This window comes from Rhinoderma darwinii, chromosome 10, assembly GCF_050947455.1.
Source record: "Rhinoderma darwinii isolate aRhiDar2 chromosome 10, aRhiDar2.hap1, whole genome shotgun sequence".
Taxonomy (NCBI): Eukaryota; Metazoa; Chordata; class Amphibia; order Anura; family Rhinodermatidae; genus Rhinoderma; species Rhinoderma darwinii.
The window spans coordinates 49,447,593-49,475,338 of record NC_134696.1 but is presented as its reverse complement, the minus strand read 5'-3'; the positions used below and the strand labels follow the sequence as shown (position 1 = coordinate 49,475,338).

At 42.2% G+C, this 27,746-nt stretch overlaps 1 protein-coding gene across 2 annotated transcripts in view; it reads left to right on the top strand.

Annotated features, from left to right (window-relative positions):
• TTYH1 (tweety family member 1) overlaps positions 1 to 27,746 on the top strand; it is a 132,276-nt gene that overhangs the window by 78,893 nt on the left and 25,637 nt on the right. For both annotated transcript variants that reach the window (XM_075839885.1, XM_075839886.1), the window contains exons 4-9: positions 6,611 to 6,831; positions 12,101 to 12,196; positions 17,951 to 18,023; positions 21,967 to 22,042; positions 26,357 to 26,412; positions 27,615 to 27,707. In XM_075839885.1, coding sequence (XP_075696000.1) covers positions 6,611 to 6,831; positions 12,101 to 12,196; positions 17,951 to 18,023; positions 21,967 to 22,042; positions 26,357 to 26,412; positions 27,615 to 27,707 — 615 coding nt within the window. The remainder of the gene's footprint in view (positions 1 to 6,610; positions 6,832 to 12,100; positions 12,197 to 17,950; positions 18,024 to 21,966; positions 22,043 to 26,356; positions 26,413 to 27,614; positions 27,708 to 27,746) is intronic.

Sequence of the window (27,746 nt, the reverse complement as noted above, 5' to 3'; positions counted from 1 at the left end):
GCAGAGCAGCCAATAGAAAAATCTTTCTGCCCTGCTTGTCAGGGAAGGAGCAGAGCCTCTGCAGTAGCATGGCACTATAGCTGACAAGACTTGTCCTGCAGAGGAGGTAAGAAGGGTCTATATCCTCAGCTTCTAGAAGGGGTCCAGAAGCAGGGCTTAATAAGAGAGTTCCTTACACTACAATACATAAGCATTGCAGTGTATAGTACCAGCGATCTAACAATTGCATTTTTAATGCCTCCTAGGGGGACTAAATAAATGTAATAAGGTTTTGAACAATATAAAAAAATATATAAAATTATAGTAAAAAAAAAACAACTTTTTCCCATTTTTTAAATAAAATCATGGAAATAATAAAAGAAACGTGGTATCGCTGTGTCCGTAAAAGTCCAAACTATTATAATATATCATTGTTTATTCCACACAGTGAACACTGCCAGAATTGCTTTTTTTTTACACCACTACTCCACCAAAAAATAGAAAAAAAGTGAGCAAAAAGTCATATGTACTCCAAAATGGTACCAATAACAAGTACAGCTAGCAAAAAAAAACCCTCACAGAGCTCCAGCGATAGAAAATTTTAAAAAAAAAGGTCTCAATATGGCTACACAAAATATTTTACCTAACAAATAGTTTTTATTTTGTAGAAGTAGTATGACATAAATATAACTAAAATAACTATATAAATTTGGTATCGCCAAAATTGTATTGACCAGCAGAATAAAGTTAACATGTAGTTTTTACCGCATCGTAAACTCTGTAAAAACGAAACCCAAAAATCAATGGAGGAATGTTTTTTTGTATTCCACCCTACAAATAATTTTTTGCCAATCGACAGTACATTATATGGTACAGTAAATGGTGTCATTAAAAACTACAACTCGTCCTGCAAAAAACAAACCTTCATATTACTATATCTTGAAAGGCAGGGAGGGGAAAAAAACGAACTAAATATAACCTGTTCCTGAAAGGGTTAATACCAGCGTCGGACTGGCCCACCAGAGGACCAATGGGTCCTAACTACTATATAGGGTCACAAAGGGGACCTAACTACTATATAGGAGCACAAATGTGACTTTACTACTATGTAAGGGCCAAATGGTGACAACTACTACATAAACACCCAAAGGGGGTCCTGAGTACTACATGGGGGCACAAAGGTGGCCTAACTACTATATAGGGGCACAAACATGGCCTAACTACTATATAGGTGCACATAGAGGACCTAACTACTATATAGGGCAAAAATGGGTCCTAACCTCTATATGGGGGCCCAAAGGGGATGCTAACTACTATATAGGAGCCCAAAGATCGTCCTAACTACTATATGACGGCACCAAAGGGGAGCTAACTAACATGGGGGCACAAAGGTGGCCTAACTACTATATGGGGGCACAAAGGGGGACCTAACTACTATATAGGGGCACAAAAAGTCCCTAACTACTATATAGGGGCACATAACGGAGACCTTACTGATATATAGAAGCAATGATGGGTCCTAACCTCTATATGGGGGCACAAAGGGGGTGCTAACTACTATATAGGGGCCAAAAGGGGGTCCTAATTACTATATGAGGGCACCAAAGGGGACCTAACTAACATGGGGCATAAAGGTGACCTAACTACTATATAGGGGCGAAAAAGAGGACATAACTACTATATAGGGGCACAAAAAGTCGCTAACTACTATATAGGGGCACATAACGGAGATCTAACTACTATATAAGGGCACAAAATGGACCTAATTACTATATGGTGGCACAAAGGGGCCCTAACTACTATTTGGGACACAAAAGGGGATCTTACCACTATAGGGGGCACAAAGGAGACTTAAAGAGGCTCTGTCACCAGATTTTGCAACCCCTATCTGCTATTGCAGCAGATAGGCGCTGCAATGTAGATTACAGTAACGTTTTTATTTTCAAAAAACGAGCATTTTTGGCCAAGTTATGACCATTTTTGTAGTTATGCAAATGAGGCTTGCAAAAGTACAAGTGGGTGTGTTTAAAAGTAAAAGTCCAAGTGGGCGTGTATTATGTGCGTACATAGGGGCGTTTTTAATACTTTTACTAGCTGGGCTTTCTGACGAGAAGTATCATCCACTTCTCTTCAGAACGCCCAGCTTCTGCCAGATCACGCTGTGACGTCACTCACAGGTCCTGCATCGTGTCAGACGAGCGAGGACGCATCGGCACCAGAGGCTACAGTTGATTCTGCAGCAGCATCAGCGTTTGCAGGTAAGTAGCTACATCGACTTACCTGCTAACGCCAATGCTGCTGCAGAATCAACTGAAGCCTCTGGTGCCGATGTGTCCTCGCTCGTCTGACACGATGCAGGACCTGTGAGTGACGTCACAGCGTGATCTGGCAGAAGCTGGGCGTTCTGAAGAGAAGTGGATGATACTTCTCTTCAGAACGCCCAGCTAGTAAAAGTAGTAAACCCGCCCAGATGTACGCACATAATACACGCCCAGATGTACGCACATAATACACGCCCACTTGGACTTTTACTTTTAAACACACAGACTTTTGCAAGCCTCATTTGCATAAATACTAAAATGGTCATAACTTGGCCAAAAATGCTCGTTTTTTTAAAATAAAAACGTTACTGTAATCTACATTGCAGCGCCTATCTGCTGCAATAGCAGATAGGGGTTGCAAAATCTGGTGACAGAGCCTCCTTAACTAATGTATGGGGGTCAAAAAAGGGGGCATTGCTACTGTGTGGGATCACATATGGAGGCATTCCTTTGTAGGGGGTACAAAGGAGCACTATTACTGCTTGAGGTGCACCATTTGGGTAAGTTTACACATACCGTAAATACTGCCGAATTTCCGCAACGGATTTAGTTGCGGAAAATTCTCAGCATAATACAGTAGAAGCAGTGGATGAGAATGAGCGAAAAAAACGTTAAAAAATTTCAATCCACAGCATGTCAATTGCTTTTGCATAATCGCTGCTTTTGTTGCAGTCGACTGCGCTATTGTTTCCGCCAAAACGACGGAACCCTGTCACAACGGTGACAAACACAAACCATTGGCTAGGTTTCCGTCACCATTGAGCACAATGGTGAGGGAAACGGAAGCTAAGATTTCCATTTGCCTTTCTGTTGAGGGGTTAACCCAATGGAAACCTCCGATGGAACCCCTCAGCGGAAAGGAATGGTGATGTGAACACAGCATAAGCCATACTTAGTATGAGGTTAAGACTGAGCAAGGGATTATCATACGGCAAGCTGCTCTGGGTCTTTAACTGTTCTTGTAGTAAATCACTATTGAAGATTTTATAACATTTCAGGGAACAGTTTCAGTATTTATCTAATACCAACCATCTGCGTATATATATATATATATATATATATATATATATATATATATATATATATATATATATATATATAAAGAAAGAAGATTTGCAGCACTCCAATGTGAAAAAAGTGGTGGTTTATTCAATCCAAGAACAACAGCAACGTTTCAATCCTACAATAGGATCTTTATCAAGCCTGGCTTGATAAAGATCCTATTGTAGGATTGAAACGTTGCTGTTGTTCTTGGATTGAATAAACCACCACTTTTTTCACATTGGAGTGCTGCAAATCTTCTTTCTTTATATATCAATACACGTCCGAGGATCGGGACGTTTTGCTGGGCACCTGACCGATTGATTCCGTGTGAGTGCTGCTGCTTTCTTGTTTGCTATATATATATATATATATATATATATATATATATATATATATATATATATATATATATATATATATATATATATATATAAATAAAACATAATATTAAGTGTAGGAAAGCTGTAGGTGCAGCATGAATCAATACAAATATGCTTAACTTATATACTCAAGTGATGTTATTGTGCACCCACCTATATATCTTTGTACCTTTCAGTGTATTATACCACCCATGCCCACCATTGTTCCAACTACAGTGTAGTCCTCACTTGAAAATTATTCACATTTCCACTAGTTCTCCTGAGTTGCACCTCTTTTCCAGAGTATTCTACCTAGATTTATTTTTTTTTCTTTTTGGGTTTTGGTTAGATTACATTTAAAGATAAACATTTGACAAACTTCTGACATGTCATAGGGACATGTCAGAAGTTTGGATTGGTGGGGGTCTGAGCACTGAGACCCCCACCAATCACTAAACAAACTAGGGAACACAACAACGCTCAAGCATAGCACTAGGGGGCTGGACCCCTCTTATAGTCCAGGGTACTCATGGGTGAAAGTTCATCTACGAGGTCCGGTGCGCGCGCTGCCCCTTTAAGAGCGGGCACGAGCTTGCGCGCGCACCCTACGGGATCCGGCTGAGGTGAGTGGACGCAAGGCTGGGGCCAGCGCTTGTCGACTCGTGTCTGCGGCTGTCAGGGAGAGGTTGGAGCTGACAGCCCGCAGCCACGGACATTACAGTGGGCTTCAGCTGCTTCATTCTAGCGATTGGTGGGGGTCTCAGTGCTCGGTCCGCCACCAATCCAAACTTCTGACAGGTTTCTATGACATGTTGGAAGTTTGTCAAATGTTTAGCTACACTTTAACAACCTCTGTTATCTTAGGCTTCATGCCACATGGCCGTGAATGTATAGATCCATAATGTGGCACCCATAGAAATCTGTGGCATGATCCATTGAATGCTATATTACGTAGGTAATTTACAATTGAAGCATTGCATCTACAGGGAAACCCCACCGCAATGCCCAGATGATTCTTTCAAATTTATTTGCTTAGAGCGCGCAATTTAAAAAAAAAAAAGGGACCTGTTACTAGGTCATATAAGTTGAACTGGTTAACTGACCTGAATAGCGCTGTCTTCCTGATTCCAGAGCTTTTGTTTTTTACCTGGATTTCCCCCTCCCCCCCCCCAACTCCAGAGAAATGGCCCACTGTTGTATTGTTATTCTATATGCTAATTTGCTGTAGTTAGCCAACAGGTGGGGCTAGCTTCCGTGCCTCTGGTGCCTACCAATCAGCACGAGACAGTTTGAGGGTAGTTTACGCCTCGTTGGCTAACTACAGCAAATTAGCATATAGGGATCCAACACAACAGTGGGCCATATCTCTGGGACGGGGGTCTAAGAAAAAAAAAAGACAGTGCTGGAATCGGTGAGACAGCACGATTTCAGGTGAGTTAACCAGTTCAACTTCTATGACCTACTGACAGGTCCTCTCTAAATCACTTTTTCTTGATTTTGCTAAATTGGACAGATTATAAAGGAGTATCATTGTCAACCTATTAGGGCTTGTCCACACGTAATAAGATTGCTGTGTATTTTCCGTCCGGGATTGTGTACGGAAAATACGCAGCAGAATACAATAGCAGCAAAGTGGGCGAGATTCAACAAATCTCATGCACACGCTGTGTAAAATTTCCGAGCAGAAATTCACCTGTGCTGCATATTTTTCATACCGCAGGAATGTCAATTCCTGCTGCGGAAAGTGGACTGAATTGCTGCATTTTTCAGAGGAGATGTCACCATCCCCCAACATTGACAAAAACGCAGAAAAATACGCACCATTTTCTGCAGTAAAAAACGCAGGAAATGGTGTGGTTTTTCCACAGCAGAATTTATGGTAGTTTCTGAGGAATTGCTGCAGAAATTTTCTGCAGCAATTCCGTTACATGTGGACAAGCCCTAAGGGTATGTTCACACGTAGTCAACAAAAACGTCTGAAAATCCAGAGCTGTTTTCAAGGGAAAACAGACCCTGCTTTTCAGACATTTTTTGACCAACTCGCATTTTTCGCGGCGTTTTTCACGCCGTTTTCGCGGCGTTTTTTACGTCCGTTTTTGGAGCTGTTTTCATTGGAGTCTATGAGAAAACCGCTCCAAAAACATCCAAAGAAGTGTCCTGCACTTCTTTTGACGAGGCTGTATTTTTACGCGTCGTCGTTTGACAGCTGTCAAACGACGATGCGTAAATAACAGGTCGTCTGCACAGTACGTCGGCAAACCCATTCAAATGAATGGGCAGATGTTTGCCGACGTATTGTAGCCCTATTTTCAGACGTAAAACGAGGCATAATACGCCTCGTATACGTCTGAAATTTGGCTGTGTGAACATACCCTTACTCTGCTGTTGGTGGTGGTTTGAGGGGCTGAATCCTGCTGATAGGTCGCCTTGAGGGCATGTTCAGACGTGGCGGAATTGCTGTTGAATTCCGCTGCGGACAGTCTGCAGTGGAATTCTGCAGCAGCCGTTTTTTTTCTCATGTCTTTCTATACATTTTGAGGAAAGTTAGTTCAGACGTTGCAGAAAATAACTGTGCGGAAATTAGGCTGCGGTGCAGAATTTGCCCTCTGCAAGATGCTCTTTCCATTACGGAGAAGAAGCGGAATTTCACTGCAGATTTCAGCCTTTGCAATGCAAAAACTGAAATCTGTGGCAAGTCCGCTGTGATATCTGCAACGTCTGAATTACCTGTCAAATATGCAAATGTTGGTGCAGATTCGTTGCGTAATTGCCCCAAATCTGCACAAACATTTGGAGAAAAAAAATTCTGTCACGTCTGAATGTGCCCTTAAGGTGATTGACTTGACTGAATGTTGATATAACACATTAGTCTTCCTTTTTCATGAGTATCAATCTCTGTTCCCACAGATCTCAGACACAGTGCAGCTTCTCAATGCTGTAGTGAAGAGCGACCTAACTCAGCTGGAAGAGATTTTTTCTAAACGTACAGATTTTTTGGTCATTGTTCGGAACACCAGGAGGGAAGTCGAATCTGTGGCACAGCACTTGGCAGAAATTTCTTTCTGGAAGGGAGTTGACCTGAATCCAAATGTTGTGGCAGAACAAGTTAATTTCATTGAAGATTATAGGTGAGAGTTTCTGAGCTCTTTTTTAGAGGTAAACATGATCACTTCACAGCAACACTGGGGTACATCACTAGTCACAATACAATTCCAGCTTGGTCTGCATGTCTCTTTACATATAGAATTAATCTGCATATATGAAGAGGAGTAATTTTGTAAATACTTTGCATTTCTTCTCTAAGTTAAAGACTGTATGATATCCTAGAGCTGCATTCACAATTCTGCAGCTAAAATCAATATTTGCTGTCACGATCTGTTGGTGTGTGGACTCACTTGGCTGCAATGCCGTAGCGGGATAGCAGCTGGCTAAACAGTGTACCAAGTCAATATATATATATAGTCCAAGCACAAGGGTACCTGTGATAGTCCAGACAGTAGTAACAGCTAGGCACAGATATCCCGTTACTTGGCAGCAGGTGATGCAAAACTTGGCGGAGGACGCCAGACGTGGTGTAAAACAGCAGGCGTAATAGACAGCACAATGCGACTCCATACTAGAGATGGCACCGGAACAAATACAGCACAGGATACGGGTAGTAGGGCACGGGAACACAGGGAACAGGATATGACTACAGGACCATTTGCATGGACTTGTGAGTGCTGGTAGATTGGTAGATTGGTCAGCGGGATAAAATGTGCCATCTTCGAAAACCAGTCCACCACCACCCAGACAGTATTGCATCCTGCTGAGGGGGGGAGGTCTGTAACAATGTCCATTGCAATGTGCTGCCAAGGGGCATTGGGTACAGGCAGAGGTTGGAGCACACCGGCAGGTTTGGAGTGAGCAACCTTGTTAGAAGCACATACAGTACAGGAAGAGACAAAGTCCACAATATCTTTGGGCAGCGTGGGCCACCAGAAATGACGAGTTATCAGGTCTCGAGTCTTGCGAACACCAGCGTGCCCCGCCAATTGGGAGCTGTGTCCCCAGCGGAGAATTCTTCTCCTATCAGCCCCCGAACAAAAGTCCTCCCCGGAGGGATGTTTCTAACTTGCAAAGGATTGGCAGTGATAATGCAGGATGGGTCTATGATACTTTTAGGGGACTCCACAGTGTCCTCCATTTTAAACGACCTGGAAAGGGCATCGGCCCTTACATTTTCATCAGCAGGACGGTAATGGAGCACAAATTGGAAACGGGTGAAGAACAGCGACCACCTGGCTTGACGGGGGTTTAGCCGTTGTGCCGACTGGAGATACGTGAGGTTCTTGGGGTCCGTGTATATCAGGATGAGGTGAGCTGCGCTCTCGAGCAGATGTCTCCATTCCTCCAGAGCCAATTTGATGGCCAGTAATTCCTGATCCCCAATAGAGTAATTGCACTCTGTGGAGGAAAAAAGTTTCGAGTAATAGCCACATACTACTGCCTTTCCTTTGAAGCCTCTCTGAAACAGAAGTGCATCTGTGCAAACAGAAGAAGCGTCCACCTCCATCGAGAACTGACGAGACACGTCAGGATGATGGAGGATCGAGGCCGAAGGGAAGGCATTCTTGAGGCTTTTGAATTCTGATTCTGCCTCTGGAGTCCACACCTTAGTGTTCATACCTTTCTTAGTAAGGATAGAGATGGGGGCCGTCAGTGAAGAGAAATTTGGGATAAATTGCCGGTAGAAGTTAGCGAATCCCAAAAAATGCTGTATGGCCCGCCGGTCCCGAGGACGCCACTCCAGGACGGACTTTACTTTCTCAGGGTCCATCAGGAGACCCTGATTCGAGATGATGTAGCCCAAGAAGGGCAAAGAATTTTTTTTAAAAGTACATTTCTCCAACTTGGCATACAGGCAATTCTCCCTAATCACAGGAGGACTTGACAGACATGCCTGCGATGTGACGTCGGATTTGGGGAGAAGATCAAAATGTCAGCAAGATAGACTACAACACAGACCTAGAGGAGATCTCGGAAGATATTATTGACAAATTCTTGGAAAACCGCGGGAGCATTACACAGGCCGAAGGGCATCACCAGGTTTTCATAGTGCCCGTCACTAGTGTTAAATGCCGTCTTCTACTCGTCACCTTGACTGATTCGGATAAGGTTGTAGGTTCCACACAAGTCTAGTTAGAGAAGATCTTGGCTCCTCGAATACGATCAAATAATTCCGAGATCAGTGGCAAAGGGTATTTGTTTTTGACCATGATCTGGCTTTTAGGCTGAAGTGGTTCTGGCACTGGTTTAGAAATTCCCTGCAGGCCCTCGCGTCTCCGTCGTAGCGTGGAGGTAGTGGCAGCGAGAATCGGAAGTCGGCACTGGCATTTGCAGGAGGTGTTGCAGGAGGAACAGCCGGAGCAACAGGAACAAGTGCTGTGGCGACTGCAGCTTGCGCATCTAGCCTATGTGCAATGAAATTCACCGCCAGGAGGTGTTGGTCCTGTCGTGAAATACAGAAATACAAACAACGCTCAGGCAAGGAGTAAGAGGGCAGAGCCCTTCTTATAGTCCAGGGTGATCATGGGCTAATTACTGATGATTTACATGTGCGCACACTGGCCCTTTAAGCCCGGGCACGAGCGTGCACGCACGCACCCTACGGGAGACAGCAGAGGAGAGCGGAAGTGAGCACTGGTGTCTCCTGGGGAGGAGATGGGGACCAGGGCTCACAAGTGTCCATGGCTGTGGACGTCGAGGGGTGAGTAATCCCGACGGTCCGCGGCCCTAGATGTAACACTTGCCCAGAGCTATTTCTGGTCATTTGAAATTGTGGTGTTCAGCATTTATACCAGACACTGTACAGTAATCTTGTAGGCAGGGGCAGGATGAGGTGTAGGAGAACTAGGCAGGCGCCTAGGACTCCATTGAGGGGAAGCACAATTTGTGGATTTAATAAAAAGAAGCAATGTTTTGCCTGTTATTTCTTTTACCTATTCCCTGTATGAACCCTATGGATTGGTGTGGAAAGATGCAACAGGGGACAATTAAATGAATGGTTTTCCATCTGACAGCTACCATATTAAACTTCAGGAACCGAGAGGTGGGCGCCTTCTGTGACCACTACCTTGGGCACCAACAGAGCTTGTTCTGTCTCTACATGTAGGAGAAAAACAACTGTCCCACTGCATTATAATAGCTCAGTTACGCTATTAGGGTATGTTCACACGGCCAAATTTCAGACGTATACGAGGCGTATTTTGCCTCGTTTTACGTCTGAAAATAGGGCTACAATACGTCGGCAAACATCTGCCCATTCATTTGAATGGCTTTGCCGACGTACTGTGCAGACGACCTGTTATTTACGCGTCGTCGTTTGACAGCTGTCAAACGACGACGCGTAAAAATACAGCCTCGTCAAAAGAAGTGCAGGACACTTCTTTGGACGTTTTTGGAGCTGTTTTCTCATAGACTCCAATGAAAACAGCTCCAAAAACGGACGTAAAAAACGCCGCGAAAACGGCGCGAAAAACGCCGCGAAAAATGCGAGTTGGTAAAAAAATGTCTGAAAAGCAGGGTCTGTTTTCCCTTGAAAACAGCTCTGGATTTTCAGACGTTTTTGTTGACTACGTGTGAACATACCCTTAGGGCTGTCTCTGTTGACAAGCTTGTTGACTGTTTTCAAAACCAGCAGAATTGTGAATGCAGCTCCAGGCTACAATACAGGCTGTAATTCAGGATCAGTACAAGATAAGTAATGTATTATGTACATAATAATTCCATAGATATTGTCTATATTTATAAACTATAAAATGGTGTTCAAAGATAAATATATGTTTTAGCCACATTTTACAAATTAGGACAATATGTTGACCTTTTCTGTTTCCTATGTGTTGTTTCAAAAAAAATAACTGAGTTTTATAAAAAAAATAATAATAATACCATTTGAATCAATCCTTTTTTTAGTGGGCAAAGTTCAAGTTCGGTCCTTCTACCTGAGCAAAATGGTTTCTAAAGCAAGAAATACCCCTTCGTAACCGTATTCTATACTAGATTCTTTCAGTTATGGGGACACAAAACTTAAAGAGTAACTAAAAAGGGTTTTTATGTGGACACTAAACTTAAAGGATAACTAAACTCCTGACATGTCATAGAAACATGTCTGACTGTAGTGTTCTTCAATGGAAAAATCTCTGCCCCCATGACCAATATCTTATCTCCAGCTTTGGGAATCTCCAGAAACATTTACATACATGGGCAGCATGGCGGGTCATGTGTTGCACTGGGGTCCTGGGGCCGAATCCAAAGGACAACATCAACATGGAGTTTGCATGTACTCCCTGTGTTTGTGTAGATTTTCTCCCACACTCCAAAACAATAGTGATAGGTTAGTGGGCTTCCTATAAAAAAATTTTTTACCCTAGTGTGTGAGATAGGGAGAATCTCAGTAAAGCGCTGCAGAATATGTTGGCGCTATATAAGGAACAGGAAATAAAAAACTAATATTAGGAGGTCCTCTTATAAGCTGCACCTCTATATACATTTTCTACTTCAGAATTAGTTCCCCCTTTAGTTTAATTGGGTTTTGTGATTCTGCACAGACATAGCTTTGCCAAGTTTGCATTAGACTTTATGTGCCTTCGGTACATTCAACAATAAGGTTTGACTCAAAATGTATTATTTCCATCACAAACCATTGCTGTTTTTGGAGCCATAATATCAGGAGTGGACATACCATATGTGCAACCTGCGCAGCTAGGGCACAGTAGATATAGGGCTCCATGCCCCCTTAAATCATCTTCCTACAGCTTCATTGTTGTTTGAAAGACATAAAGAGGTTGTCTAGTTTATAAAACCCATTTTCATATAGTCTATTAGGGAATTCTAAATTAATAGAGCGGGTCTCATGTTCAGGATCCTCATCTCTTGGCCAGAGTAGAGAGTGGTTATAAAGATCATCTCCAACTCTGGAGGACGTGTACTGTGTAATGCAACAACCCATTGCTTTGAATGGGCACTATGTAATACTACATTTACCCTGTGGTGGCGTTGTAGGGAAATGTAACACTTACTGCACAAATTACACCTGATCGCTGGGATCAGCAAGGATTTATCCAAAGTGGGGATTCTCTATGCTGAGCTATTCAAGAGCAAGCGGCCCACTTACTGTTCTTGCATGGGGGGCCGGGGGCCCGCTGCTCTCTGTGCCTTCTCGTAAACAATATGTTCTGAATGAGAAATACTCTGTGGTGCTTCAACACAGACATTATCATGTTTAGAATAGCAGGTCCGTACCTAAATCAAGGAGACTGCATACAATAAATTTGATTTCAGGCACACGCCTCCGCCTGTCGCATGCTGTCACATGTATTTCAATTGTGCATTTTCCTTTGCTTTCTGCATTTGCAGGTGGTTGGCTTACATTCTGCTGCTTCTCTTGGATCTGATTATCTGTCTATTCACCTTACTCGGCCTGGCCAAACAGATCAAGTGGCTTGTTATTGTGTGAGTATGCCCCCTTGTGTTCAGTCAGTGTAATGCAGTCAGTAAAGCAAATGCAATCAGAATGTAAGCACTGTGCTTTAAGTAATTATTCAACAGGGAGTAGTAATATCTTGGGTGTAGCAACGGTTTGTAAATGTTATCTCTCATGACGAGACAACTAGTGCTGAAATAGCTATCCCTGGTGAAATGCAGTGTTCTGCTGTGTCTGCCACCTATCATGTGTACAGACGAGGCAAGAGGCAATAGGGCCCAGGTGCAACTACTACTACTACTACTAATACTACTACTGCACTCCCTATAGCTACACCCCTGAGGCTAGGTTTATATGAAGTGAGTTTAGATGTCACATTACTAATTATCATGATGTTGGGCTGATCTCAAGATTTATTCATAGAAATATTTTGGTAGGCTGTGAATTGAAAGTCCTGGTAATTTTGAGCACTGCAGTTCCACAAATAGTGTAAGTGATACCAGTTATATCAAATAATGATAATGATTATTAGCACATAGAGATTATTATTGTGGTCCAAATTATTCTCTGGGCCATATTCAACCCAACATTACATGTATCCTCAATCCTATATATCACAGCTGGCCCGTGTAGTAGTTGGGATAAAGGGTTATGTGTTTCTCACGTTGATGCGATTATTCTGGGTTTGGTTTACCCACTTATTCTTACCATTATGTCAAATGGATAATGACACTAATGACTTAGGTCTTGCACCCACATTTAACTGGCAGCAGCTTACTGCCCTCTCCCCATGTGGAATACAGGCCGGGCATGCATGTGTATACGGGAATCGGGAGGAATATCAGTCGGGCAAACCAGCCAACGGTTCCTATGGGGCCAGTGCAGTGAGGGCCCCATTGGCAGTGTTAATATGCCAATGATCCCTACTACTCAGGTCCCCTGATATCTGCTAGGTGCACACGAGGCATGAGCTCAAGCAAGAAGGTGGGAAGCTTTTACTGTAAATTGCGACATGGGATCCTTGCTGACCTACATTCAACTCTAATTCCAACTAAGCATTAATAGCACCTAACTTTCCTTATTGTAAAGGTGTAAGGTTGTGGAGGGTGGGACAAGATGATGGGTACCCTGCATGGATGAGATGAAATGAAGCAGAAAGTTTGAATGCCAAACTTTAAACTTTACTTGAACTTAAGGTTTGCCGGCCCTGATGGTGCACACGGCCACAGATATTATACACTTCTTCCCACTCTAGGAGGCACAAGCTTAGTTACGATATATACAATCTTCTCACTGTTGAGAGGCACAGACTAAGTTACAGGCAGGCAAGATGGCTGTTTTTTTTTAGTTGGGACCGGCAGGCACTAGGTCAAGGGCACCCCTCCTTGATAGAAGATTTATCTGCTTGCCCCTTGTCAGCCTTAACATGGTGGCTGCCACTTTTTCTTGGTGGTTGCTGGCTGCACTGTAAATAGGCCCTCTAGACCTCCACATGGACCGACTCTTTCCAAGGACTCTTCCCAAGGCTCATCCCAACTGGCCACTGCTGGTACACCATTTACTGACTGTCTTAGGCTACGTCCCTTCTACCCTTCACTACCCAGCCCAGCTATCCGTATAGTGCGACCTCCCACATAACCTCTTGTCACCCCAGACACAAGGATGGATACTGACTGGATTGATGCTCACCAGTCAAACTCAGGCTCCTCAGTTCCAGATTCAAAGCAGTCGGTCTCTCCAACTCATTCCACCTCCAAAGCAACTTTTACAACTTTCGCTCTTACAATGACGCCTATTCTTGACAAAAGCACACAATGCTCAGGTCAAGCCAAATTCCTCCCAACACTGAAAACTATTTGGTAGGTTAACCACTGTTTAATACCCTAAGTGCCAACCCCTGGGTGTGACGACATGCACATGTTCATGCATCCGCCATCACCCTGTTACAGAGCAGGATGTGCCGCCCAAAATTGCATCCAGGCCACACATCCCTGAATTTAGAATTGGAACAGGCCAAGCATCTTTCCTTACCTTACAAAAGTAGTGAATAAACACAACAAAATAAAAAATATACACAATGTTTTTGGTGGCCAGATCAACCACCCTCTTCTTGTATGCAGCACATCTTCTCCAATCTTTATCAGACAATGACCGGTTTGAACAACACATAACCGCAAAAACAACAACCCATAACAATAGTGTTTAAAGGCACAGTACACCAAATATATAGCAAACATAGGTACAGGTGGTCACAAGGGTATTTCAAAGCCATAACTACTTCCCTTTTACTTGGGGTTTCAGACCCCAGAAGTTACAAAGGCAATTGTTTTTTCTGTATCCCTCTAAATGTCCCTAAAAGACAAAGAACTCAAAGATGAATACAAATCTGTATAAGATTTACATCCTTATAAGAAAGTAAATTAGGTTGAATGAAACTTGTTTTAGCCATTACAAAATCAATGACATGGTCATTTAATCAGTGAGAATGCATAATTGGAAAACGGGGGATGGGACATCCTATAAATCCTTTTGCTTTTGACCAATACTTTCCAGTGCAAAAAAATATAGAATTTAGCTGATACAGTAACACGTGTGAGTCTAATGTGATACATAAATCATTCAAGCTTTGGTTCGCCTGTTTTTGTTGAACCAGAGGCAACATAGCTTCTTCCACAGTAATAAGAAGCCATAGACTGGCCTGGATTCTGTGTGTTCAGCATTCCATTATCTATAAATTCATTATCAGATGTAATAGGCCATGCTTATATTATGTGATCTCCAAATACTATGCACAGGCTCTGACATGTCCCATATATTATACTACCCATATGCAGGGGCATAACTAGGAAAGACTGGGCCCCATAGCAAGCTTTTGACTGGGGCCCCCCCCCTCCCCTGGGTGTCACACAACCCCCCCCCCTTGTAGATAATGCCTTTTTTACAAACCCCCCCTTTTGATAACGCCATACAGCCCCCCCTGTAGATAACGCCATACAGCCCCCTTTGTAGATATCTACAGAGGGGGCTGTATGGCGCTATCTACAGAGGGGGCTGTATGGCGTTATCTACAGAGGGGGCTGTATGGTGTTATCTACAGAGGGGATGTATGGCGTTATCTACAGAGGGGATGTATGGCGTTATCTACAGAGGGGGCTGTATGGCGCTATCTACAGGGGGGCTGTATGGCGTTATCTACGGGGGGGGGGCTGTATGGCGTTATCTACGGGGGGGGCTGTATGGCGTTCCCTACAGAGGGGGCTGTCTGCCGTTATTTACAGGGGGGGTCTGTAAGGAACGCCATATAGCCCCCCCCTGTAGGGAACGCCATACAGCCCCCCCTGTAGGGAACACCATACAGCGTCCCCCCCTGTAGGGAACGCCATACAGCGTCCCCCCCTGTAGGGAACGCCATACAGCGTCCCCCCCTGTAGGGAACGCCATACAGCGTCGTCCCCCCTGTAGGGAACGCCATACAGCGTCGTCCCCCCTGTAGGGAACGCCATACAGCGTCGTCCCGCCTGTAGGGAACGCCATACAGCGTCCCCCCTCCCAAACAAATGCGACCTACAGTGCGTCCTAATAAAAGACATGTATCCCCTATCCACAGGATAGGTGATACATGTGTGATCGCTTGCAGCGATAGGGAGAACGGGGGACTGAAAGTCCCCCAAGTTCTCCATGACTAACCTCTGACTTCCGGCGTCTGTGTCGGCAGCTCACTAAAAATGAAAGGAGCGCTGGTCACGCATGCGCACAAGCAGGACCGGCAATCCATTCATTTCTCCGGAGCTGCCGACACAGACCCCGGAAGTCCGAGGTTTGTGATGGAGAACTTCAGGGGACTTATTTTGGCCGTGGGCCGTGTAAACGTGCGCCGATCAATGAGACAGCTCGTTGATCAGCGCTCATTTCACACAGAGCAATGATAGCTTACGTATGTGGACGAGCGATCGCTCGTCCCCATATGTTTTCATCATGTCAGCAGTGCATCTACCTGATAACACAGGTAGATGCGCTGCCGACAACGATGATATTTAATTCTTCATAAAAGAGCAGATCAGCCAATGAATGAGTGTTTGCTCGTTCATCGGCTGATCGTTTCCCTGTTTATATGAACGCTCGTTTGTCCGATTATTGGCCCGTGTAATTGGGCCTTAAGAATGAATATAATAGCTAGTGATTGTGACTGCATCTAATTTACTAAGTATGGACATCATCAAGTTCTATAGTTCCCTGAAGACTGTCATGATTAGTATTGGTATTGGCAATGTCCCCTTAGCCAATACTAGGCATACCCTTCTGAACCAATTAGACTCCCATTTCAAATACTGTACATGCTTGCTAAGACGTATTGGATTATTAAATGGAACTTGTGGCATACAACCAATAGATACAGTCATTTGTCTGTTAAATCAATAGTCGATGGGCTATGGTCTATTAATATCCTAGACACGAGTCTCAGTGGTATTACTGTTGCCTGGTTGATGAGCTGCATCCTCTACTGATTTTTCTTACAAAATATTAGACTAAGCAATGAGGAGACAAAGTGGAATATGTCTTCTGCATCTACTATTTTAACACACCAGGGCAGTACAGGGGGTACTACTGTAAGGAGTCCATGTGAATAAGAGGCCAAAACTCACCAGTGTGCTGCCACCCACCTGCTACCCACCAGTCACTGCATGGTTCCCATTATGGATAAATGCAATAAATAAGTGTAAATGCACAGGCCCCATTTAGCATTCTGGAGATCATTTCCGGGAGAAAAATGGGGATTGTAGAGAAGCACTGCTGACATCCCGACCGGAAGGGTTAAATTATAACGTTTTTTATTTCATAAGTGGCTACCTGTTTTAACGCCAGTCCAGGGTCTTCATCAGGCGTGAAGATGCCAGACGGGCATTGAAACGCGTAGCCACTTATGAAAGTCATCTACCAGCCGGGGACAGCAGCAGCTGACACTTTATTGTTGTCGATACGTTTACACCAGTGTTGTACCTGGACTGTACAACACAATAAGGTGAGCGCACACACATCTCACGCTCCCCTCTCCTCAGTTAACATAAGGCACTATGTCCTTTTTTCTTCTCTTTTCTATAATTACCTACCCATTCTCTCCTCTGCCTCTCATGCACCCACTAAATATATCATATGGGGTTGACAGGTTGCATAAAGATCATCTTATTCCCCATTATTTCAAAATCCGTAGGTCACTGTGCTTGAGAAGAAGTATCACAGCCTTCCTCAGGGGCCTACCAAATGTATGCACTAGGGTAATAGATGGAAGTTGATGGTCACAGTAGGGTGATCAAGGGTTCTAATCACTTGCTCAGGTCCAAATATTTCGGAAGGTCGCACTGATATATTCAACAGGTAACGAGAAACAATAGTCGGTTGTATTATTAGTCCTTAAGCCACCAAAATTTCTAGAACAATACTGCTACTAGGGCTGAATGTAGTCAAATCTAATCGCCCTATCCCTGGACATAAAAATGTTATATATTTTTCAATACAAAAACAATTATTCGTTCCTTGATCACCATTAACTGTTTTACCCTAGTGGATGTAGAATATTACTACCATAACAAAAGTATTAAAAAGTAATAATTGTACTTATATAGTAAAACCTCTCCAAAAGACCACCACTGATTTAGAGCATCCATTTATGTGATGCATTGTATCTTAAGAAGGTCAGAACTTAGGAACATTATGAAAATAATTATAGCGGGTAATGGCAGAATATACTGCTTCTAAATTTCTTCTGTTTTCATCTCTTCTCGCAGAATGACAGTGGTCAGCTTCTTTGTACTCTTACTCAGCTGGGGGTCGATGGGACTAGAGATGGCCACAGCCGTGGTAGGTTTTACCCATTTAAAGTAATAAAGTTTGATATTGTGTTGAGTTTTTACAATATGCAGTTTAATCTGTTCTAATAACTGGTTAAAAATTATTGTATAGTATATCACATTTTTACAGAGAGAATTAAAAGACAATAATGCCATATTTTTTTATATATTGTGTAAACTATTTTACGGTGGAAAAAAGATTTTGACCCACAAGGAGCGTGAAGTTTTCTCTGCCCATATTTAAAGATAAAGTTCCAATCTCTGGCTCTAAGTACTGATGCCCTCTTCTGAATATAACATCAGTGTGGATCACTTTCTGCTCCACTTAGACAGCCAATTAAACTTGAATAACATCAATAGCCCCAGAGCGGTAAAGATATTGAACACAGTGAAAACCTGCTGGAACGATCAGGAACGATCAGGCTTCTGACCACAAGGACAAGGATTGAATGGAAAATAAATCACAAGGGATTACAACGCTTCTGCCAGTCGGGGATTCTAAAACCACTGTACCGCCAAGGATTGGTCTGCTAAATGTATGATCTAAATGTACTAAGTGCTGACTTACTAACACCCACATGGAAGCTGGCACCATAGATCAATAGGGAATGGACACTGAATATACCAAATTATGAATGTTCCACAGATGAGCAGATACCTTGCATTCCTAGGAAAGCACAATGAATGAATTGAACCCCAAGCATTGGGTTCTGAATATACCACAACCACTAAGACGCCCTGTGGATTGCCATCACTGCTTCCTTGCTCTTCTTGCGGGATGGGCTATATGACATTACTGATGAGGTCGACAGTTACTGTATATGTGGCAAAACTTTCTTGGTTCTGCTGCGGATATATCTGGAATTTGTAATGATACTGCAGTGGAGCATCGCTGAGCTATGGGGCTCTAAACATTCCTGGGATGCCCTACTGTCCTCTGCTGGTGAGGAGGTCATCAGAACAAGAAAAAGGGAGGATTGGAGTGGAAAACGGCAAAAAATTCTATAAGATTATTAAAAAGTTGTTTTGCAAGTGGAGTCCAGCTTGAATATATAGTACGTCATGCATCAGATTGGGACAGAGCACTGTTGTATGATGCTACTGTCCATCCATTGCTTGCTGAAGTCTAGTTATAGAATTGGTAGTATAACTGCAGTTCAATCAATTGTCGCCTATGATCTAGGTGGTGGTAGCATTACAGACTTTCTTATAGGTAATAAAGTGTTTTCTGTGTCTATATCTTAGACAGAATATTGACTTCACTTCCAGGGTAAGGGAGAATTTGCCTACAATAGGGAAGCAGAGTTAGCAGTTGCACCTGTTTCCTTATGCCTGAGGGGGGTTAAAATCCAATCTGCCACATAAGAAGACATCGGTATTATAAATGGCACATGGTAGGTGGGGGGGCCCTGTTACATTTTTACACTGGGGCCCAGGGGCATCAAGTTACGCCTCTGCCTATAACAATGGAATATTTTCTAAAATCCTTATGGAGATGCTCACTTAATAAATCTTTGACTGAAAACCTCCAGAATCCAGGCAACTTCTCGCTTGTAGACAACCTCCTGGAGTGTTCTCTAAACTGGGATATAAGTCTAATCCTCCGTTATTGGGCTGTGTCTTTCATTTGCTCTCTGCTGGAGGGTCCACCCACATCTATTCTCTGTCCTGCCTGCATGCCCATCAAGTCCCATGAAGCGAGATAATTTAATTGGTCTGTTTATGTGCCGGGTCAGTGGTTTCCCCCACCCCTCACCCTCTGTCACATCTGTCAGCTTTAATTAGCCTCCAAAACTAGGTATTAATGCAGTTCTGCTGAACCTGAATCCCGTTGCCCAATTCAGACACCTCCTCTGTCTCCCGCAAGCCGTGTTTAACTCCCTATGGGTTTTGAGTTCAAGTTCATTACTATTATGGGAATAGTAAAAGCAAGGTGCTTTCAGTCAATGCATACTGAACTGTGAAAGCGTTCGTCTGCTCAGTCAATTGGGAAAACAGCGGGATGAGATGTTCTTCAGCATGCAGAGAGCACATAGTTATGGATTCAAGAATGATCTAGTCAGATGCCATTCATTGTGGTTTGATGTCTTTTTTTTTTTCCCTTACCTGAGTTCAAATAATAATGCAGGCATATAGTATATACTGTATGAGAGGCTTCCATACACTTCATACCTCAAATGTACTTTTCAACAGAAAAACATTTTGGATTTAAACAGTAAAGTGTCAGCACAGGTTTATTATTGGTAATACAAAATTTGGTCTGTCCTCGATACACAGCATATTTACTAAAAGTACAGTAAGAATGAACACAACCTATCCAAGAGGCAGGAAATCGGAAAAATAAGTACATACCAACAGGTTTGCCTCAGTGTTTGAAATAGCCTCAATACATCATGGTTAGTATGCCATGGACAAGATGTCTGCAATGATAAGCAGGGACGTTGTACCATAATGAAACCATAACATCACTCAGCTTTGGCAAATTGAATTTTACAACAGTCATACGGTGCACGTCTCATGCCAAAGGTGCTTAATGATCTAAAGCTTACCATATATTAAGGATTTCAGATGGGCCCTTTTCTTGAACGACTTGTCATTCATAGTTGGTCTGTAAAGCTTGTCGTTCAAGATACCAACTCCATAAGCTAAAAGGACAAATCACTGATCGATCTCTGCATTGATCTGTGGCCTACTCTGGCCTTCTGTTGATGCAGATCTGTGGTTTGCACAAATGACTTTCCAAGGACTGTACCCATGTTTGACCAAAAAAATCCAACACCACAGATCAACTTTTCCACAGACATCTGTTTTCGGTCAGCATCTGTCATGCTCGTTCATGTCATGTAAAGGTACCAACAGTCGACATAAAATGTCCTAAATCAGTCTTTTTGGCTGTCCACAATCTACAGTGTATGACCAGCTTTTGGATGGGTGGACAGCAATGAAGCAACGTGAACTCATCATCACAATTTTGGAAAATTGTCATTATAATACAATGCCTGTGATATGTTGCAAAGTCCTACTAAAAGTATCCCTTGGTTTCTTGAAATTAATCCTGTTATCATCAATGATGGGGTAACTTATACTGTCCAAGATGTACCCCTAATTGTAGCAGAAAAACATTTCCCAGATAAGCACCCCCAGTTTGAAATGTTGGCACCATACAGGGTCCATGCACTCATTTTGCTTTGCCAGTTATGAACCTTCAAACCCTTTGAAGAAAAAAACAATTTTATTATGCCAGCCAACCATTTTTTCCCACTTTGGACTAAATATAGCTAAATATAGTTTGAATTGCACCTGATGGCAAATACTGAAGCAGAGGAGAGGAATCAAAGCTCATGTGGAGTAATGGAGTAAGTCAAGTGAAATGATATTAGTGAGTTGTAATACATTGTTGTCACCTCATTTTTCTTATTTGGATTGTTTGAAAAGTTGTTGATGGTTTTTGTGTATTATGTGAACAGGTATGTACACTTTGCAACCATTATTTGTTGGTTCAATGCATCTAAAATGAAAAATGTAGCAACTTTGCAAATAGTTTAAAAAAAATCTCCTACCATTTTGTAAATACAGCCCCTACGCAGTCCTTTTTATCGCCATGGTTTCAGACTACAAAAACCTACATTTGTGTAGTGTGATCTTGCAGTTCTCTTACTCCACTCCCTCTACTCCTCTTCTACTCTATAAGTTTGTAGGAAGAGGGGACAAAGAGAGTGGAGTAACACATGACTACAAACATGCAGCGTTTGTAGTCTGTAACCATGGAGAAACATAGTTCTGCATATATAAAAGGATAGTATATGTTTAATCAAATCTAGTTGAAAAGTTTCTTCATTCTTATTTTTTATTGTAGATGCATTGGTGCAACAAAAAATTGGGTACAAAAATCTATATACTCTTTCACCCAGATTAAAAACAAAATATCAGATTTTCTTTTTCTTTCTATGCAGGGACTGAGTGACTTTTGCTCTGATCCAGATGCATATGTTTTAAATCAGACCCAAGTGGTCACAAATATCAGTCCAGGTAAGACAAAAAGATAATCACTCATGACTGCACAAATATGAAGTTAAAAGATAATTGGTTAAAGTTCATCCGGATATTATATTCCCACCATGACTTTACTATTTATTCATTTGTGTGCCTATAGATTTTGATGTTGAACTAGATCTTGATCCTGAATACTGAACCCTGTTATATAACATATAGAGCTGAGTATATTATAAAGCATTGTTGGTATAATGTGTATGAATTGTGATACTGTTTGTTTGGCTGTCAAGTAATACCAAAACATTATAGTGAGGCAAAGACATTACCAAGAAGACATGAGACATGAGCAGAATATTGTTTCAGTTTTATTGTGTGGAGCCAAAATACCTTGTTTCCATCCGGAGATGGCGCTGAGCAACGAGGAGGCTTACAGGAGGCAATTCAGTAGAAATGGCAGCAGATCGATTATATAGGAGGCATATTTTTTTATAGTATTTTTAAAATTATGACGAATGAAAAAAAAATTAATTAATATATAGCAGGAAAGGAGGAAAATAGAGGGAAAAGGATAATTATTAAATCATGATTAATAAATAATCTATTAAATATAAGCAGGTCAATCTATACAGCATGAGAGCAAAAAAATAACTAAATAAAATGAAATTAATTGTAATTTTACAAATAGTTTTTATTAAAATTCCCTACCATTTTATGTCTACTGCTCCTATTCAGGCATACATACAGTTAGGTCCAGAATGATTTGGGCAGTGACACAATCTTCATGATTTGGGCTCTGCATGCCACCACATTGGATTTGAAATGAAACAACTGAGATGTAATTGAAGTGTAGACTTGTAGGTTTAATTCAAGGGGCTGAACAAAAATATCCTGTGAAACGTTTAGGAATTGCAACCATTTTCTGCACAGCCTCCTCATTTCAGGGGCTCAAAAGTAATTGCACAGATTAAGATTACCATAAATAAAATGGTTTTTTTTAATACTCTGTAGAGAATCCTTTGCAGGCAATGACTGCCTGAAGTCTGGAACCCATGGACATCACCAAACACTGGGTTTCCTCCTATGTGATGCTTTGCCCGGCCTTTACTGCTGCCGTCTTCAGTTGTTGCTTGTTTGTGGGTCTTTCTGCCTTAAACTGTAGCTAAACGTTCGACAAACCTCTGACATGTCATAGTGACATGTCAGAAGCTTGTATTGGTGGGGGTCCAAACACGGAGACCCCCACCAATCGCTAGAATAAAACAGCTGAAGCGCTCGTGTGAGCACTCAGCTGCTTCGTGTCTGTTTGGCTTTTTCCGGAAATAAATGTATCGGTGTACGGACTCAATACAAAGTCTATGAGCCTGTCCTCCGGAAAAAGCCGAACAGAAACTAAGCAGCTGAGCGCTGACAAGAACGCTTCAGCTGCTTCGTTCTAGCGATTGGTGGGGGTCTCCGTGCTCGGACCCCCACCGATACAAACTTCTGACATGTCACTATGACATGTCAGAAGTTTGTCAAACATTTAGCTACACTTTAAGTTTTGTCTTAAGCAAGTGAAATGCAGCTCTATCGGGTTCAGATCTGGGGATTGACTTGGCCATTGCAGAATATTCCACTTCTTTGCCTTAAAAAACTCATGGGTTGCTTCCGCAATATGTTTTGGGTCATTGTCCATCTGTACTCTGAAGCGACATCCAATCAACCTTGCTGCATTTGGACGAATCTGAGCAGAAAATATATCCCTGAACACTTCAGAATTCATCCAGTTGCTTCTGTCTTCAGTCACATCATCAATAAACACTAGTGACCCAGTGCCTTTGGCAGCCATACATGCCCATGCCATCACACTGCCTCCACCATGTTTTACAGAGGATGTGGTGTGCTTTGGATCATGAGCTGTTCCAAGCCTTCTCCATACGTTCTTCCTCCCATCATTCTGGTACAGGTTGATCTTAGTTTCATCTGTCCAAAGAATGCTGTTCCAGAACTGGGCGGCTTCTTTACATGTTGTTTGGCAAAGTCTAATCTGGCCTTTCTATTTTTGAGGCCAGATTAGAGGTGGTGAACCCTCTGTATTTGCTCTCATGAAGTCTTCTCTTTATGGTAGACTTAGATACTGATACACCTACTGCCAGGAGAGTGTTCTTCACTTGGGTAGATGTTGTCAAGGGGTTTTTCTTCACCATGGAAAGGATTCTGCGATCGTCCACCGCTGTTGACTTCCGTGGAGGTACAGGCCTTTTGGAGTTTGAGATCACCAGTGTGCTCTTTTTTTTTTTCAAGAATGTACCAAACTGTTGATTTTGCCGCTCCTAACATTTGCGCTTTCTCTCTGATGGATTTCTTCATTTTTTTTTTTAGCCTAACGATGGTCTGTTGCATTGTGAGCTCCTTTGACCTCATGTTGTGGGTTCACAGCAACGGCTTCCAAATGCAAATGCCACACCTGGAATCACCTCCAGACCTTTTACCTGCTTAATTGATGATGGATTAACAAGGGAATAGCCCATGCAGCCCATTAAATAGCTTTTGAGATAATTGTCCAATTACCTTTGGTCCCTTGAAAAAGAGGCAGCTACATATTAAAGAGCTGTATTTCCTAAACCCTTCCTCAAATTAAGATGTGAATACCCTCAAAATAAAGCTGGGATTCTGCACTTTAAGCCCATATTGATTTTAGAACTGTATATTCAGTATGTTTTGGTAAACAGCTAAAATGCCAAAACTTGTGTCACTGTCTAAATAATTCTGGACCTAACTGTATGTGTTCCCATGGTTACACTACAAACAAACCCTTTATAGTCCAATCCTGCAGTCATTCTCCCTTCCATCTGTCCCCTACTTCTTCCTAACCTATGAAAAGTACATTAGCAAGAAGTATGAAACAAATAAAAGACAGAATAACTACAGGATCAGACTACACAGGGTTTGTTTGTAGTCTATAACCATGGAGACACGTAGGTCTGCATAGAAGATATAGGCAAAATAGTAGGATATTTATTAGATTTTTTTAATTTTATTTTAGTTGCACTGGAGATTTGGAGAAATAAAAAAATGTTGCGACAGTGTACATAAAGGGGAGAGAAATGTGAAGAGGGTGTTAAGGTAGAAGAGTAATTTAGGGAGTAGAAGAGAGAAGACACTTATTAGTTGGTGTTGAGATCAAGAAAGTGCTAGTTCAACATAATTTACAGTTTACATTTAGATATAATCTGCATAACAAATAGAGTATCTTTGTAAATATATTAAATTACTAATCTTAAACTGATCCTAAATTACAGCCGGTATTATAGTCCAGCTCACAGTTCTGCTGGCTGAGTCTTCAAACCCCTGGCAGCTTAGCTGCGCTCTTACTATGCCATGCCTGTGCAGCATTCTGGGAATTATTTTATTTTTTAAATAAGATTACTACACAGTTTTGTGGTGTAAAGACAATTTTCAGAATGCAAATCAGTAGATCAAGGTATATCCAGACAATGAACAAGCAGAGAATAAGGGAGAATGTTTGCTCAGGGGCGTGCAAACTTTTGAATTTAGCTTGGGTTACAATGGAAGCTGAGAGACACTGTAATTCAAGATCAAAACAAGATAAGTAAGGCAATAAGTTTCTTATATATATACCATAACATGCCTTTAAAGGGGCTTACAGGACTTGAACACTGATGTCTTATCCTTAGCATAGGCCATCAATATTTGATTGGTGGGGCTTCGACCCCAGTAGTACCCCTTCCGAGTGAAGAGGCTAAAGAGCTGGCATGAGTGTTGCATCCCCTTCATTGTTTAAAAGGCACAGCGGCTCATCTGTGCCTATGTAAACAATCAAGTGGATGTATCTGGTATTATAGCTTGTCCCATTCACGTGAATGGGACAAGCTATAATATCATGAAAAGCTTCCGCAAACAAGCCCCAGCCCCTTCAAATCAAATATGCTAAATCCAGAGAACCCCTTTATATGCCATAAATTTGCGGTTACAAGTCCCCGCTGTATTATGAAAACATTGTCCTTTCTTTTCATTTTTATAGTTCTGTGAATTCGAATTTGTTCCATGTGGCCACATTTGCTGCAGCCAGTGGCTCTTTTTCACGTGGCGGTCTCTACTGGTCCTTTTTGTAAAATAAAGGAAAGCTTATGTAAAGATTTCTGGATTGTCAATGAGGATGTTGTATCAGTGAACTGTACATATTGAATCAGTTTCATTGACTGATAGAGATGCTAAAAATGTTTTTAAAATTCTGTTCCCTAAATGGGAATCACTCTGACTGTAAAGCTTAAACCTGGAAAATCAATTCTAACATCTCTGTTGTCTGAACGTTTCCTAACTTGTACAATTTTCTGTTTTATCTTTCAGATATTTTACAGTATTACATCTCGTGTAACCAGGAAGTTGTAAACCCCTTCCGCCAGGTACAGTTCTATGTTTACATCATTTATGATTTTTATTTTTTTTGGCATAAATCAGTAGTAAATGTACAGGGAAAAGTGTCATCTTCCTCACATACCAACAGCCTGTAGATCCCCTTCCCCTTTCTGCAGGCTCTCAGTCATAAAAAAAAACAAACCTAGTATAAACTAAATATAATACGGGGGAGATGGGAGGAGGGGGATGAGGCTGCAACTTTTCTCTCAGTGTTTAGTGAAACAGTATGAGGAGAGGGGAGGAGGGGGATGAGGCTGCAACTAGTGAAACAGCATGAGGAGAGGGGAGGTGGACTCACACAGCGCAGCTCACATAACACCAGGAAGAGACAATTAGCACAGTAATAGAGAAAAAAATGGACATTTACAAAAAACAGCTGAGGAAAGGAAAAAGCCAAAGTCTTTTAACAATGGAGGCTATGTGGATCCATAATAGGAAATAAGGCAAAAGTTTAGATAGTTACCCAGCAAACCAGCTCATCTCTACTTGTATGTATGAGTTAGTTAAAAAGTTAAAAATCTTAGAATAATGTGCATACTTAATAGAACCCTGTCACATACCAGGGTGATAGGATAGGTAGTCTGACTGCACCTGAGGGAATTTACATATATGCCATATTAATGTTCCCTATATCTTAAAGTGCACCTTCATCATCATCAGACATCTGCACTTGGAGACGACACCTGAATTGGGCAGGTAGGCGCTGCAGTGTCAGGTATACTCGCCTATCTCCATGATCTTGGCCATTGAACGACACTATGGGCTGATTGGCAGAGAGCAGAGCGATAGTTGGCAATTCTCACACACCAACCCCAGCTACCTGACTACTTCAAAGAGAACCAGGAGCAGCCTGCAGTCCTCTGTACTGGGAATAGTAAATTTCCACTTCTTTACCTCTTTGGCCTCATTCCTACAGAGGTTACACAGAGCAGTAATATTGCACCATAGCTTTCTATGGGGCTCAACAGTACAGCGCACCCTACGATGGCACACAGTTCCTGCGGCTTTGTAGTACAGATTTGCAGTGTACTCCGACCGCCATCATACAGCCTCCTATCATGTACATTGTCCATGGGATAAAGTTCTTCCTAAAGACAAATGTCTAAGCAAAATATATGCTTAAAATAATTTTCCGACACAGTGGCCTTTATACCTCTATACAGACATTCACACTCATTTTTGTATGCAGAGACTGACCATGTCACAGAGAGCGCTCTCCAACATCCACCCTCAACTTCATGGATTGGAAAGAGAAGCAATACCACAATTTCCAGCAGCAGAGGTAAGTTGGTACTTGTACTGGTCGAGAACACTACAGATA